Here is a 15,062-nt window from a genome sequence, read left to right as displayed (position 1 = left end):
AGAAAGACAGAGAGAGACAGAGAGACAGAAAGCGAGAAATTACCCGCACCCCCCCCCACACACACACACACAGGAGGATGGCCACGCTGCAATCCCTTCTCCTCCAGTCTCCTCTCGGGATCTTGGGCACGCATGCACTCATGCCTGGCATGAGTTTAAGTCACCAGATCCAGGACTCGAACTGTGGTCGACAACATGGGAATCCAGTGACATAGCCATTACACTAACTGCTGGTCCCAGTCCTATAGAATGCTCTTAATGTGAACTAACAAAGCAGAGTTTTCACACTGAGGGAGGTCTCTGGACAACCTCCCATGAAAAGTTTGAATGTGTCCTTAAATGGTGCCCGTATGCTAGAAGAAACAAATTCAGAATAAACATTCCAAAGCCAGGCCACTGGAGTACATAAACACCATTTTACAATATCTAAGTGCAAGACTTCTGTTTGGTGCAAAATGAACAGTAGACCTCCCAGCAGTTTTCTAGGGACAATATTCTAACATCTCATAAATAATATTTTTTTCTCAATTTATCCTATACTTTGTTGTTGTTGCTAGCTTTTTTTCTCTGAAGCAATTTCTATTACTAATTCTCTTTGTCCAGGTCTCTGTATCTTTTGCCTGCATATATTGAACATTCTCTGTGATTCCCCTCACATTAAAATTTTGATCCATAAGTTAAATAGACAAATGTGTGCTTAGCCTTTCAGCATGCTTCATAGTTCATTATTTCCAATTTTTTCTTCTTTATGCTAATTTTTTAGATGTTTATGCCTTCAGGCATGTGCAATCACTGGCGAATGAGAAAGACAGAGACAGTAAGAGGGAAAGTGAGAAATCAGTCCCGAGCGGGGATGGCTATGTTACAATCTCTTCTCCTCCATTCTCTTCTTGGGGTTTTGGGCATGCACGCACATGTAGCCAGCATGATTTTCAAGTCACCAAGTCTGGGACTCAAACCAGTCAGCCATGTGGTAGTCCAACAACATAACCACTATGTCATCTGCTGAGAGAGATGGCATAACTTAATATGATAAACTAATTTATCTAATTATGATAAAACTAATTTTTTAGAAGTTTCTTTTTGTGTTAGGGCATGTGCTCTTGTCAAAGAGAGGGAGAGACAAAAACGGTGAGAGTGAAAGTGAGAAATCACCCCCTGGGTGGGGGAGGGGGGGTGCCACACCACAATCCCTTCTCCTCCATTCTCCTCCTAGAATCTTGGGCATGCAAGTACATGCACCTGGCATGATTTTTCAAACCACTACTTGGGAACTTGAGCTGTGGTCAGCCATGTGGGAGTATAATGACATAAGTGGTGTGCTATCCGCTGGCCCCTTTTGTGATAATTTTAAGGAAATGATTTTCTCTGTACTTGGTAATTGCAACATATATAAGGTGGGCTTTTTAACCAAGTCTTTTAGCTATGCTAATCACCTTTGGGAAATGTGGCTTGGAACTGAAATGAAGAACAGTCAGTCACAATGTGATTGTGAACCAAGAGTGCTCTCCATTAGGATAGCCATCCATGCTACTTATTATGACACAGACCACTGTAGAAAATGGGGAAAAAATAGGAGAGATACCGTGAGGGAAATTAATCCTTTTTGTTCATTACCAGTGCCTGGCTAGAGCCATGACCCCATTGGCTTACTTTCTGTTTCTTAAAATGACTCAGATAAATACACATCATAAAATTAACTATTACTAGTAATTAACTATAATATATATAAGGGAAATTCAAAATGCTTGTGGAAAATTTGAATTAAAGTATGAGTTTCTTTTGGTTGCAAAAATGTGAAATTCATGCTTTTTTTAAAATAATGCATTGTTTCCACAAACTTTTTGAAGACTCTCTCATATTATCTATCCTAACTTAAATAGTGGGACAGGTATTACTATCTGAATTTAACATATAAGAGGCTCAGAGGAATTTACTGACTACTAAGTGTCAGAGATAAAAGTTTATTTTTTAAGTTCCATTTTTCACTTTATAAGCCTAATTTCATGATATACAGGAAATGGTGACAGGATTCCATCTCTCCAAATGTGTAGCTTTTTCTTGTGTATGTCTCCCTCATTGTTTTCTTTTAATTGCCAGAGAGTACATATGCTCACCAGAGAGAGACAGAGAAACAGCAATATAGAAAGGGAGAGAGAGAGAGAGAGACACTCCCCAGTGGGTTGTGGTCGCATCACAATCTCACCTCCACCCTTTCATCCTGTCAAGTTTTGGGCATGTAAAACACGCCTCTCACATGTTTTACAAGCTGCCAGGGCCAGGACTTGAATTGCCTATTGGTCATGGAGCATTCAGCTCCCTCATCCTCTAGGCCATGAAGCTAGCCCTCTCTCATTTGTTAATTATTGAAATATAGTTTGTGTACCATAAAACCCACTCTTTTTTAGGAGTATAATTCAGGAATTTTTTAAGCACCTTCACTGGGTTGCATAGCCATATTACTATTATCATATTTCATAATATTCTAATCTTCTGCCAAAGAAAGTCCATGCCCTTCAGCAGCCATTCACTTCTAAGGTCTGGAAACCACTAGTAGACTTTCTGTTTCTCTGGATTTACCTTTTCTGAACCCTTCATATAAGTGCAATCATAACATCTGTAGACTTTTTGTGTCTGATTTCTTTCACTTAGCTTAGTGTTGTCAGGGTCATTCATGCTATAGCATTTTCTAGTACTTTATTTCTTCTTATTGCCAAAGTTTTTTCTATTGTGTGGATGCACTGGATTTTGTTTAGCCATTCATCAGCTGGTGGACATGGAGGTGGTTCCAATTCTTTGGCTATTAAAAATAATATTGAGATTTTATTAAACATTTTTATACACATGTGTTGTCTATTCTCAAGGCTTTATATCTAAAAGTTAGATTGCTAGGTCATATGGTGATTATATGTACAACTTTGAGCAGCTGCCAAGAAGTTTTTCAAAGTGGCTGTATGATTTGATATTCCATCAGCAGTATGAAGCTTCCGATTTCTCTACATTCTTGCCAGTACTTGTTATTATCTGACTTTTTGATAATAGACATCCTACAGGGTGTGAACAAGCATTACAGTGTGGTTTTGACTTGTAACTCCCTAGTGACTAATGATGTTCAGTGTCTTTTAAAATGCTTATTCTGCATTCATATATCTTTTTTGAGAAATGGCTGTTTAAATATTTTTCAATTCTTTAATATTTTTCTTTTGATTGTTTAGTTGTAAGAATTTGTCATATATTCTATATATAGTTGCTTTATTATGTATAAAATTTAAAAACATATTCTCCTATTGTTTTTTTTTTTCCTCCACTTTCTTCATAGCATCTTTGGAAGCTCGAAAGAGTTTAAGTTTTATGAAGCCCAATTTAACTATGTTTTTCTTTTGTTGCTTATGATTTTAATGTCATTTTAAAAGGCACTACTGAATAATCTAAGCACACAAAAATTTGGGTTCTTCTCAGAGTTTTTTATTTTTAACTGTAATATCCTTGATCCATTTTCAGTTGATTTCTGTACTATTGTGAAGTATGGAGTCCAACCTTATTTATTTACTTATTTATTTAGCATGTGATTATCCACTTTTCTCAACACTTTTTTTTTTGATGCATCCTTGCCTTAGACCCACCCCCTTTTTTCACTCTCACGTTATTATATAAAAAATCTGGGTATGACTGTAATAGCATTACCATTAGAACACTTTTATAAATAAAGTATTAAATATGTATTTGAAAAGCTATTTAGAAATACTTTTGGAAATTTGAAAAAAATCAGCCAAATCTAGTCACTCAGAGATAATCATTAAAAAGAAAATTTGATATCCTCAACTTGCTATCCTTCTATTTCTTTTGTCTACATTTAGTATAGCTGAGATGATTCTGCCCATGATATATCTTCAATTTTCTTTATTCCCTAAGTATTCTTATATTATTCACAAATATTTATAATCATCACTTTTAACGAGGACAATATGTTCCATCCAGTCCAATTGCCTGCAGTTGTTTAATCTATTCTATCACCAGAGCATTGTAGATCACAAAGTCACAGTGGAGTTCTGGCAGCAGACCTGCTTCATTCAGATTCTGGCTCATCTGCGATCTGTAGTGTGTGACACTGGTCACGTAACTCAACCTCAAGGTTCCTTGGTTCCCTCATTTATAAAATGTGGAAAATGCATGAATCTTTCATAAGAGGTCATGTTTAATATTTGACAAGTCCTCTACATAACTCTTAGGATAACTCCTGGCATATGAAGTGTCACCAAATGCTTGCTCTTATTGTTTAGTAACCTGAGATCATCACAGGTTTAATTAAATAATCCCATGATAAATGTATATATTGTTTATTTTCTTAGAAATTGAATTTCAGTGGAAAAAAAGAAGTATGTACAGCTAGGTACATTTTATATACTACCAAAAACTTGTTCAAAATGTGTTAATATTTATATTCCTATAAATTTATATATTTTTTAATCCTTTCATTACAGAAAAATGGAAACAAATGATGTAGTTGAGAAAATAATTTAAGACCCCCCTTATGCCCATTATCTAGTTTCAACAATTATAAAATCATGATTGTTTTTACTTTATCTATATATTCTCCTCCTGTTCTTCACCAGGTTTAGGACTCAAACCACAGTCAGCCATATAAGAGTCCAGTGTCTTAACCACGATGCCACCTACTGTCCCTGTCATAATATATTTTAATAGTATTAAACATCTACTCAGTATTTAAATTTCCGAGTGTTTCAGTTATTTTTAGTTTGTTTGATTTTTTTCTCAGCAGCTGGACAATTTCTAGGTAACTTAGATTATTCATTACCTGGGGCTTTCTCATTCTAAATCGAATTCTATTGCTATTTTTAAGGTCAGCTATTCTTAATATTGAGTTCTGACTATGTTTTGTGCTTTTGCATACTATCTTTTCACTCATCCCAAGCTTGCATTTATCTTCATTTATGCCACAGTAAACTGAGGTTGATTGGGATCCTATAATGACTAGAGATGGGCAGAGCAAGGTTCTAGCTCGTGTAGTCAGACTCAACATGGCTCAGGGACTATACATCTCCTGTGCCATCCTGTTTCCAAGTTCCTTCCTGTAGTTTCCACACTTCCAGGCTCAGTTAATGTTGAGCTTCTTATTCAGATCTTTTCAGGCTGCTCTGGTCCTCAGAAACATCTAGCTTTGGAGATCATGGTCTCTCTCACTCACATGTCAAACACAAGGCTAACTTCCATTGGTGTTTGTGTTTGCAAATGTGGATCCTATGATTTCAGCATCTAGTAAACACAATTCCTTTCTCCAAGAGGGTGCTCAAAGTCTGTTGTTAATATGGGCATTGTGGCCCTGGAATAGCAGCATAGTGATCAATAATCACTTCCTAGCAAAATATTTACATCCATTTCACCCAGGGGTTTTGGATGTTCAGACAACTTACTCTACTTGATCAGAAAGTTTAAACTCAGATTTTAAAAAAAAACTAAAACAAAACAATACAAATAAACAAACAAACAAAAAAACCACCCAGGAATCAAGGCATACTGCTGAAATTAGCTTTTTGCTGAAATAGATTGCATTTCAACCTTAAAAATAATTAGAACTGGCACTGGGGGAAGAGCAACAACAGAAATTGGGATGTGCATTTCTAATTACAAAATGCTTTTTATTTTAAATTTCTGTCTTAAGTATAAAAATTAATACATATGTCCATATATAATATATTATCTATAAAATAATACTCTTAATTAGAACTATGCTACACACAAAATCAAATAAAAGTCCTTTATTCTCTTCACTAGAAGATGGTAGTTCAAAATGTGACCCACAAGTCCCTAAGGAAATTCACTCAAGGAAAATGCTTAAATCAAGCTGATGATTAACCAAAATCCTCACTGTCACAAGTGTCTGCTGCATATTTTCATAATCAGGAGTACCAATGTTGTAACCTGCATCATTAATGAAAAAATCTTCCTCTGAACCTTTAGTAAAAATGAACTAGTATTCCCTATCTGCTAGATGATATGCATAAATATGCTACTTTAATTTTTTGGCACTCATACAGAATGTTACAGAATTTTCAGAAAGTGGAACAAATGTGCAATAGAATTAGGAAGCAAATGCTGGATTTGATTATGTTCTAGGTGTCACCAACTCAATCAGAAAATTTCATGAGGAATTAGAAACATTTCACAAGTCATTCAGGACAAAGAGAACATATTAGTATGGATTCATATTTACTGTGAGTTTTATAGAAGAGGATTGTGGCTAAATCCAAGATATGGTGGTCCGTAAATCTTTATTTCACACTCTAATATTATGTAGAGATAAAATTTAAAGTGAACTCAAAAGTAGCCTTGATCCAAGGACAGTATCTCAGCATTTGAATGACTGTGTAGGCAATTAACAGATGTGTGTGATAACTGTTGAGACTGGTTCATGTTAAATTATCTTCTAACATGAGGAGTCCATGAGTTCAAACTGTGCTAGGCAACTGTTTGAAGTGCTTTAAACACATCATCTAATTTATCTACACAGGAAGACTGATAAGATTAGGTGTTGTGATTCCCATTTACCAGATTAGAAAACAGTCTACATAGGATTCACCAACTTCCCTGGGACCAAACAGTCAGCATGAAGCTGACATTTGTGATCTAGTACTGATTCATGCTGTGCTAGTTCCACTAACCCAAAATGGTAACAGTTGGAGTGAAAACATTCTATCAAGGGAACTGGGTGATTTGCAGGTTCCTACTAATTGAATTTCATTAGTTTGTGGATGAAACTCTATAGTGGGGGCAGTTCTTGATGCAATGTTTTTCACTGTAGAAACTGTTTCCCATAAGAAGGACTATATGGCCACGTCTTCACTGTGGTTTGGAACTGAAAACCAATGCCTGGACATTTAAGCAACTGAGTCTAGGAGTTGGATATTTATACCTCTTTTACTGTTCTATAAATTCTTTCTTTACTATTTCATTGGTCCTCAAATTTTATCCAGAAACAGAAAATTATTGCTTTCTCATTCATACATGCAATGTTCTACTCTTGGCAATTTAGAGCCCATTTACAGTTCTCTGGAAACACCTGAAGAACACTACATGGAACTCTTAGTATCTCAATTCTAAAGGTAAGATGGTGCTGGCCAATTTCTCTATGCATTATGCTGAAGGCAAAAGTATTTTATCTTTACTTCTCAAGAAATGGCACACGGTAGTCATTTCCAAATATATTTTGAACTGGATCTAAAATTTGGAGACAAATCATCATCTGGCCATGCAAACTTATTCAAGAAGTTTAACCTTTGTGAGTCTCAAGTAGCTTATTTGTAACAATAGTGACTTCTATCATTTCAAATGATTGTGAGGAGCACATTACATGATTCATACAAAATCCAATCCCTATGTCTGGTGCATAGAAAACAATACTCAAGAAGTGATGGTTATCCTTAGTAGTTGAGAAAATGTTTCAATGTGTGCTTTCTCCTTTTATATCTTGCAGAGGTTTCTGCTGTTTTTGAAGCTGGCACATCGGTTACTTACATGTTTCAAGAACCCTACCCTGTGACCAAGAATGTAAACCTCTCATCCTCAGCTATTTACACAGATTCATCTCCATCCAGGGAGAACATTGCATTTAGCTTTGTGACAGCCCAGGCACCTAGCCTTTTGCTCTTTATCAATTCTTCTTCTCAGGACTTCCTGGCTGTCCTGCTCTGCAAAAATGGTGAGTGTTCATGGTATGAAGCTCAGGGGAGAGTAAAACTGGGCTGGAGGGACAGTGGATGCCCTCCAGAACTCTGCATAATGCCAATCTCATGTTGGTCCCATCTGGGCATCTTACTTCCAGACTTCCAGCCAGACCGTTTATGAGACTTTACCTTTATGCATTGCAATTGGTATTCAGGGCCAGTGTCAATTCACTGCTGAGGTCTCAAATGCATTGACTTTAATTTGCCTCAACTGTAGCAGTAATTCTTTATTATTTATTCTGTGCTAGAATCCATTAACTGTAAAGGAGAAGATCATAAGCATATCTGAATTTCAGAAGGACACTTGCCACATATTTCTGTCATCTTTGCTGCAGTCCTCTTTATTGAGGGCTGTTAAAATAACTAGCAAAAATGCAGGCAGTATTAATACAAGTTCATTGTCCAGGTCTTAGAGAGAATTAGATATGTGAGTTATAACCTTGTGGAATAGGGACTTGCTTCTGAGAATCCCATTTTTTTGAGACTTAAATTTCTTTTCTGTAATGACAAATTATGGCATTTGCTGTTCTGAAACAAGAAGATTTGGGGCATTTTATTTGACAAAAAACTGTAATACTATTGTTTTATACACCAACATTTTTATGACCTTCTTTTTAATAACTATTTCAATTTGATATAAAATTCACAAATACTTATAGGATAAGCTTTTTTACCTAACACTAAATAAATGGACTAAATTATTTTTTCAAGGCTATAGTACTATTTAAGCTTCTAAACTAGTGATTTACTCAATCTAGTGTACCTGAAGAAGATAACATTTATCAATTTGCAGAGTATCTAGTAGAACTTAGGCACTAGTGTCTAAATTGCCCATTAGTATTTATTTATTTTTTTGATTTGCCAGAGGTCACGTGCACTCACTAAATAGAGATAGGTAGAGAGCAAGAGAGAGAGAGAGATGAGAAAACCCTCTCCATGGAGCATGGTTATATCATAATTCTTTCTCTCCTCCTTCTTCCCTCCAGGATTTTAGACATATATACACATGCACCCAGCATGTTTCTCAAGCCATCAGATCTGGGACTCAAAAAATACAATTTTCCATGTGGGATCTAGCCACTTTAATCATCATGCCATAGGCTGGCCCATGTCCCCTAGTAATTTAAAGAATAGGTGAGAACTGAGATTCTTGAAAAAACGAAGACAAAATAGAATATGAGAAAAGTAGAGTGATAAAGGAGCTGAAACTTTCTTCAGATAAGAGATACTGAAGCATGCCAGTTTATGGTAGTTGTTAGAAGAAGTCTAGATTTTCTTCCCATACTACTTAATTCTACCTTGCAAAGATGAGAACTTTTGATATACTTATGACCAAATACATTATTAAATAGAAATACCACAGAATGTAACAATTATTAAAATAGGCAAGAAGGCCAAAGATGTAGACTTCCATGTAGTATGATCTCAAAGAAATCTCTCCTATGATCAAGGGCATGCTTTTCCTGCTCCTGTGATTACTAGTATCATGAGAGGAGTCTGAGCTTTTCATTGTTTCTGCTCAGTCTATGCAGCTTTGTCAGGTTAGACTGTGGCAGAAGACTGCAAGAAGAAAGCATCATGATTCCCTCTTTGGTTCCTTGTGAGAAAACTCTTGATATTTCTCTTCCCATACTTTTCTTAGGTTCATTTTTCTTTGCTAAATCTTGTTTTCCAACTACTTACGTCATCAGATGTAAAGAACGATATGTGGATCTAAAGGCTGCATCAACACTGGGGCACTGAATTGGCCTGAAGTACAATAATACCAGCAATGGTGCATGTACTGACAGGTCTGGTTAGCTCTGAGAGCAACATGGATTGGAAATGAGAGAGACAGAGACCAGGATGACAGATGGTCGTTCTAAGCCCAACCGACCTTGAGGAGCCTACAACAGAAAAGAGAAACATTTTGGGTTCTTAGACCTCTTCGTTTTCAGTGGCCCTTTATATGGTTATAACTAGGACTATTATATCCGTATTGGGTCTTGCCAGAAGGTGTTGCCTTGTGACACCTCTGTTGGGTCAATAGGATTAGAAGAGGACACTGAGGCATAGACAGGTTAAGGAGGTTGACATAGGGTAGCCAACTAATAAAAGACACAGCTGGAACAAAAACTCAGGTCTTTTAATAATCGTCTCAGCAATCTTCCCTCTAAACCAGCTCATCCTCTTATGATGAGGTTGGAACATAGTAAAATGGTTACAGAGCAGGATTTCGGGTTCCACACATTTGCACTTGTCAGGCCATGACTATGAAAATATGGCTGCTATGAATAGAAAGCATAATATGAATAACTATATCAAATTATACACACACACACACACACACACACACACACACACACTTAACCTTAGCTGGTACTAGTCTAATTAATCTACACAGTAACTGTTTTGCTTAATGATATTAATGTACCAATATTTTTTAAAAAATTACAGCAGAGTATGTGTGCTCACTGGAGACAGAGAGAAAGAGAAAGAGAGAGAGAGGGAGAGAGAGAGAGCAAAATCACTCTCCAGGAGAGGTGATCATGTTGCAGTCCCTTCTTCATTTTTCTTTAGGGATTTTAGGCATGCATGCCCACAGATGCCAGTATGTTTTTCAAGCCTCTGAGTACAAGACTTGATTTGCACATTTGGCTATTTGGGATCCAGTCGCCTTAACCACCTCTGGCTAGTTCCCCAATTTTTTGTTGGGGGTGGTGGTGGTCGTGGTGGCATTTTGTAAGTGGTAGAAACTGAGGCAAATAGACATTTTTAAACTTGTTCAAAATCTCACAGCAAGTAAGGAGAAGAGCTGGAATTCAGTCTCCCTTTCTCAATCTGGAGGCATAATATGTATTCTCAACCATAAAGATTAAACTAAATGTATGTTTGTGTATGTGTGTATCTTATGCACAAAGTTTTAAATAATTTGAATTAATTTAATTGGGAAGGCATTCTTGAATTCTGCCTTTTTCCTATTTTTTTTTTTTTTTTTTAGTGAGGTTTTTGCTATAGGGCACGTGCGTTCGCCAGACAGACAGAGGGGAGACAGAGAGACAGAAAGCGAGAAATCACCCCCCCAGGGGGGATGGCCATGCTGCAATCCCTTCTCCTCCATTCTCCTCTTGGGATCTTGGGCACGCACGCACGCACACACGCCTGGCGTGAGTTTTAAGCTACCGGGTCCGGGACGTGAACCGCAGTCGACTACATGGGAGTCCAGCAACATAGCCATTACGCTGACTGCTGGTTTCCCTTTTTCCTATTTTTTAAACTCTAAAGCTTTAGTTTATTAAAAATCTTGTCTGATCCTATAGTCTTGTCTCATCCTCCCTGGGAGTGATTTCTCACTTTCCATCTCTCTCTCTGGTGACCACATGCGCCCAATGGCAAAAATCTCTCAACAACAACAGCAACAAAACCCTGGTTAAATTCAGGAAGCAAGGAGATACTTGTGCCTTCTTTGACTGTTTATGTTTAGGTCTCAGGGAAAATGTGAAAGCTCAAGTGTGGATTTTTGCAGCTCAGGCTATCTCCTAGGAGATGTACATCTAAACTATGATTAGTACAGAGGGCTCCCTCCTGCCTTTGCAGCCTCAGGGAGACTTGATGCAGGAGGCAGTCCTGAAAAACTCTGTGAATCCAGAGCACCACTTGCCACCTCCTCATGCTGCAAAGATACAACTAAGAGAAGTGCTCATTCACTCAGTCTTTCATTAACTCTCTCAATAATTGCTTGTTCAACTGCAGAATACCAGGGACTGTGAAGACAAGCAGGGCACAGTGCTATCTATAGGTGATAAGAAAAACGAGAATAAAGTTGCCTTAAACATTCTGATAGACAACGCAGGTAGAGGAAGGAATCCCCCCAGATTACTTTTTTTAATTTGCTTTTCTGGGTTTTTTTGGAGAGGTTTTTTTTTTCTTTTTTTTTCTTTTTTCTATAGGCCATGTGTGCTCTCTAGAAAGACAGAAAGTGAGAAAACACCCGTCAGGGGGTGCAATTCTTTCTTCTGCATTTTCATCTTGGGATCTTGAGTATACATGCATGCACGCCCAGCGTGAGTTTAAGCCACCAGGTCCGGGACTTGAACCGTGGTCGACTCCATGGGAGTCCAGTGATGTAGCCATTATGCTATCTGCTGGTCCCATTGGAATCTACCCAGATTCCTAAAGCAACCTAACTAAAAAGTAGATTTGGACTAACTTTAAGGGTAAAACCTTTATGAGTTTAGAGATTAAAACAATGGAATAAAATGCCTTGATGGGGGACTTTCTTGTCATTAGAGGTCTTTAATGATAACTAAGGGACTGTTGGAGAAATATTTGTTGTCATAATTTTTGTTGAATAATAATTTCAGCAGTTAATGAGATAAAAAAAATTAACACATGAGTTTTGTCTAAATCTTTGATTTTTCTGAAAATTAGTCTTTTTAATATTACTTTCTTTTAAGGTGTCATTTGCAGACTTTAAAATGCTGCTTTGGGTTGGCTGTGGCCTGGTGTTTAAGGGAGCTGAATCCCATATTGTCGACCATAGGTTCAAATCCCAGATCCGGGCTTCTGAAACATGCCAGGCATCTCTCTCTGCATTTGTGTCTCAAATCCCAAACATGCTGAGAAATGAAGAAGGGGCTTCAACATGATTATGCCTCATGGGGTGTGTGTGTGTGCTTTCTCCCTCTCCCTTGCTCTTTTTCTGTTTCTTACTCTGACCAGTGCACACACACATTTTGAAAACTAAAACAAACTTACTAAAAGCTGCTTTGAGGCACTAAGAATTGATATTGTGGCAGAGTGTTCCCAGGATGTCCAAGGTATTTTACCACTGACCTAATTCCAATGAATCATATGAGGGACATTGCATTATAGAGCTAAGATCTTTTTTTGAAAATTTTTAAAGTTTATTAATTTCTCCCATGACTGACAAAGAGACAACACTCCCAACAAAGTCTAAATACCACGATCTACCTCCAGCCTCAATCAATCCCAGATCAGAGTGGGTGTACTCAGGGAGGTCTCCAGATATGAACCTAAAGCCTTCCTATATGGGTCAGTCTTTCAGAGCATCACATTTTACTGCTGTGCCACTGTCTGGCCCCCTGACACTGGGAATCATTTTAATGCGACTTTAATACACTGCAGTGAAAAATATACTTCCAAAAATACCATTGGAAGTTAGGAATACTTATATGCTGAAAAGAAAAAAATGAGAGAGAAGACAGTATGCGTTTAATTTGGGAAAGTCTTTATCCATAAGAGTTTTTGTAAGAAGACTGATTCACATCTCTCTGTGATGAAATTAAGAGTGTTCTGTTAGTTGAGGCTTTCTAACCATTTGTTTGATTTAAGATAGCTTTGAGAATCTGGTGGAAAGATGATGAGAGGACCACTCTTCTTTTTGACCTCCCTGGGAGGAAGCAAATGTCCACAGCCAGTTTATACAAAATGCCTCTAATTTTAGCACTGTAGTTCAGAATCCAGGGGTGGAGTTAGACAGATGAATTATGTAAACGCCAAACAAAATTCTCAGCTTGCAAATTTATTTAATACAGTTGACCAGGCCAGAGGAGAGAAGATCAATGTGATTCAAAGTCATGCTTATAAGTTTCTCTGGCAGGGCTTGGGTTTGGCAAGATCGAAATGTTTGGTTTTTTTTTTGACTTTTATCATTATTCTTGAAATTTCTCCAACCACAGATTTACTCAAGTTAAGCTGCTGCTGTCTTTTTAAATGAGAACAATTCCTTCTTCCTAAATGAAGAAATAGATTTTAATTCCTGGGATGAAAGAGTAGAGACAAGAAGAGAGGTATTTTGAGGTCAGGCAGTTCCTAGGAAAGAGAAGGTAGTTGTAATTCTACCATCAGGGGCTCCGGGTCAGCAAAAACTTCTTAGAGACTTTGCAACTGAAGGAGAAAGACAACCTCCCAACCAATTAACAAATATTCACAGAGTACCTACTTTGTGCCAGGTACCGTTTTTTCTTTTTTGTTTTTCTTTTCTCTTCATTTTTTTTTTTTTTTTTTTTTTTTTGTTCCAAGAGAGAGAGATAAGAAGAGAGAGAATCCTTCCCTGCTGTTAAGGAATCTAGACTGAGGGCAGACACATAAACGAGGACAACTGCTTGTCATAGATACTAAGTAGAATGCTGTTCCAGGTAAAGTATGGCAAGAGGAGCCAAATCCTTCTGGGACTAAAGGTCAAAGAAAGCTTCTTGAGGGACCAGCAGTTAGCGTAATGGCTATGTCACTGGACTCCCATGTAGTCGACCACAATTTGAGTCCCAGACTCTGTGACTTAAACTCACGCCCGGCACATGTGCGTGTGTGCCCAAGATCCCGAGAGGAGAACTGCGGAGAAGGGATTGCAGCGTGGCCATCCCCCCTGGGGGGTGATTTCTCGCTTTCTATCTCGCTGTCTCTTTCTGTCTTTCTGGTGAGTGCACACGCCTTATAGCAAAAACCTCTCAAGAGTAAGAAGAAAAGGCTTCTTGAAAAGGATGACCCTTGAATTAGATCCTCAAAGATAAGTCAGTATTCCTGGGTAGATGTTACATATATTTTAATAAAAGCAACATGTTTCTTTGATTATTTTTTAAGTTTATTTTTTCTATGAGAGAGAGAGCACCTAAGATAGGGTCCTCACTCCGTCATCTACCTTGCGCCTCAGCCTGACGGGATCATGGGCGTGCACAAACTCCCAACACGTACAAAGAGGCCAGGGACACAAACCTGCTGTGTTTACGCTGCACCAGCACCTGCCTCAAGGTGCCTTTGATTCTTTCTCACTTTCTCCATTTTATTCTCATTGCAAATCCATTCCTTTTACTACTCTTTCATCATTTTATCATCTGTCCTTCTTGGCTCCTTTGTCATAGAAATATAAAGTTCAATTTAGAACATTTGCTAACTCTAAGGCCACTTTTCTCTGGTGAAATCTTTTGTGTGCCAAGTCCAAGTGGCGCTCCAAGCTGCCTTCCCTGCGTGCTGTTCAGCTGGCCTCCAGCACCCATTGCTTGTCTCACTTCTGCAATTTCCTTTTATCCATCTTTTAAAGCATATACATTCATAAGACACACTGTCTGCATTTGCAGTTGCACACACCTTGGAGGGAATAATGATAAAGCAAGACGCTTTGTATTTCAAACATAGTAACTCAAGGGAGCCAGAGATAAGGAGGAATCCAGAGAAGGAGCATCTTCAAAGTACCTAACTTCATAGCTGTTGCCAAAGCTGGCTGACCTCGGAACACCGCCATTGCTGCTTTCCCACAGAAGTCCTTCAAAGTGTCATGCTGTCTCCTGACCCCTCACTGGCACTCACATATCCTGAGTTCTT

The 15,062-nt window shown here is 37.9% G+C and overlaps 1 protein-coding gene across 1 annotated transcript in view; it reads left to right on the top strand.

Moving 5' to 3' along the window:
* CNTNAP5 (contactin associated protein family member 5) overlaps window positions 1–15,062 on the top strand; it is a 561,684-nt gene that overhangs the window by 399,483 nt on the left and 147,139 nt on the right. The window contains exon 16 of the mRNA XM_027772830.1: window positions 7,493–7,717. Within this exon, the coding sequence (XP_027628631.1) occupies window positions 7,493–7,717 (225 nt within the window). The remainder of the gene's footprint in view (window positions 1–7,492; window positions 7,718–15,062) is intronic.

This window comes from Tupaia chinensis, unplaced genomic scaffold (assembly GCF_000334495.1).
Source record: "Tupaia chinensis unplaced genomic scaffold, TupChi_1.0 Scaffold000309_1, whole genome shotgun sequence".
Taxonomy (NCBI): domain Eukaryota; kingdom Metazoa; phylum Chordata; class Mammalia; order Scandentia; family Tupaiidae; genus Tupaia; species Tupaia belangeri.
The sequence above is the reverse complement of the archived record's forward strand: the minus strand, read 5'-3'. Positions and strand labels throughout refer to the sequence as shown.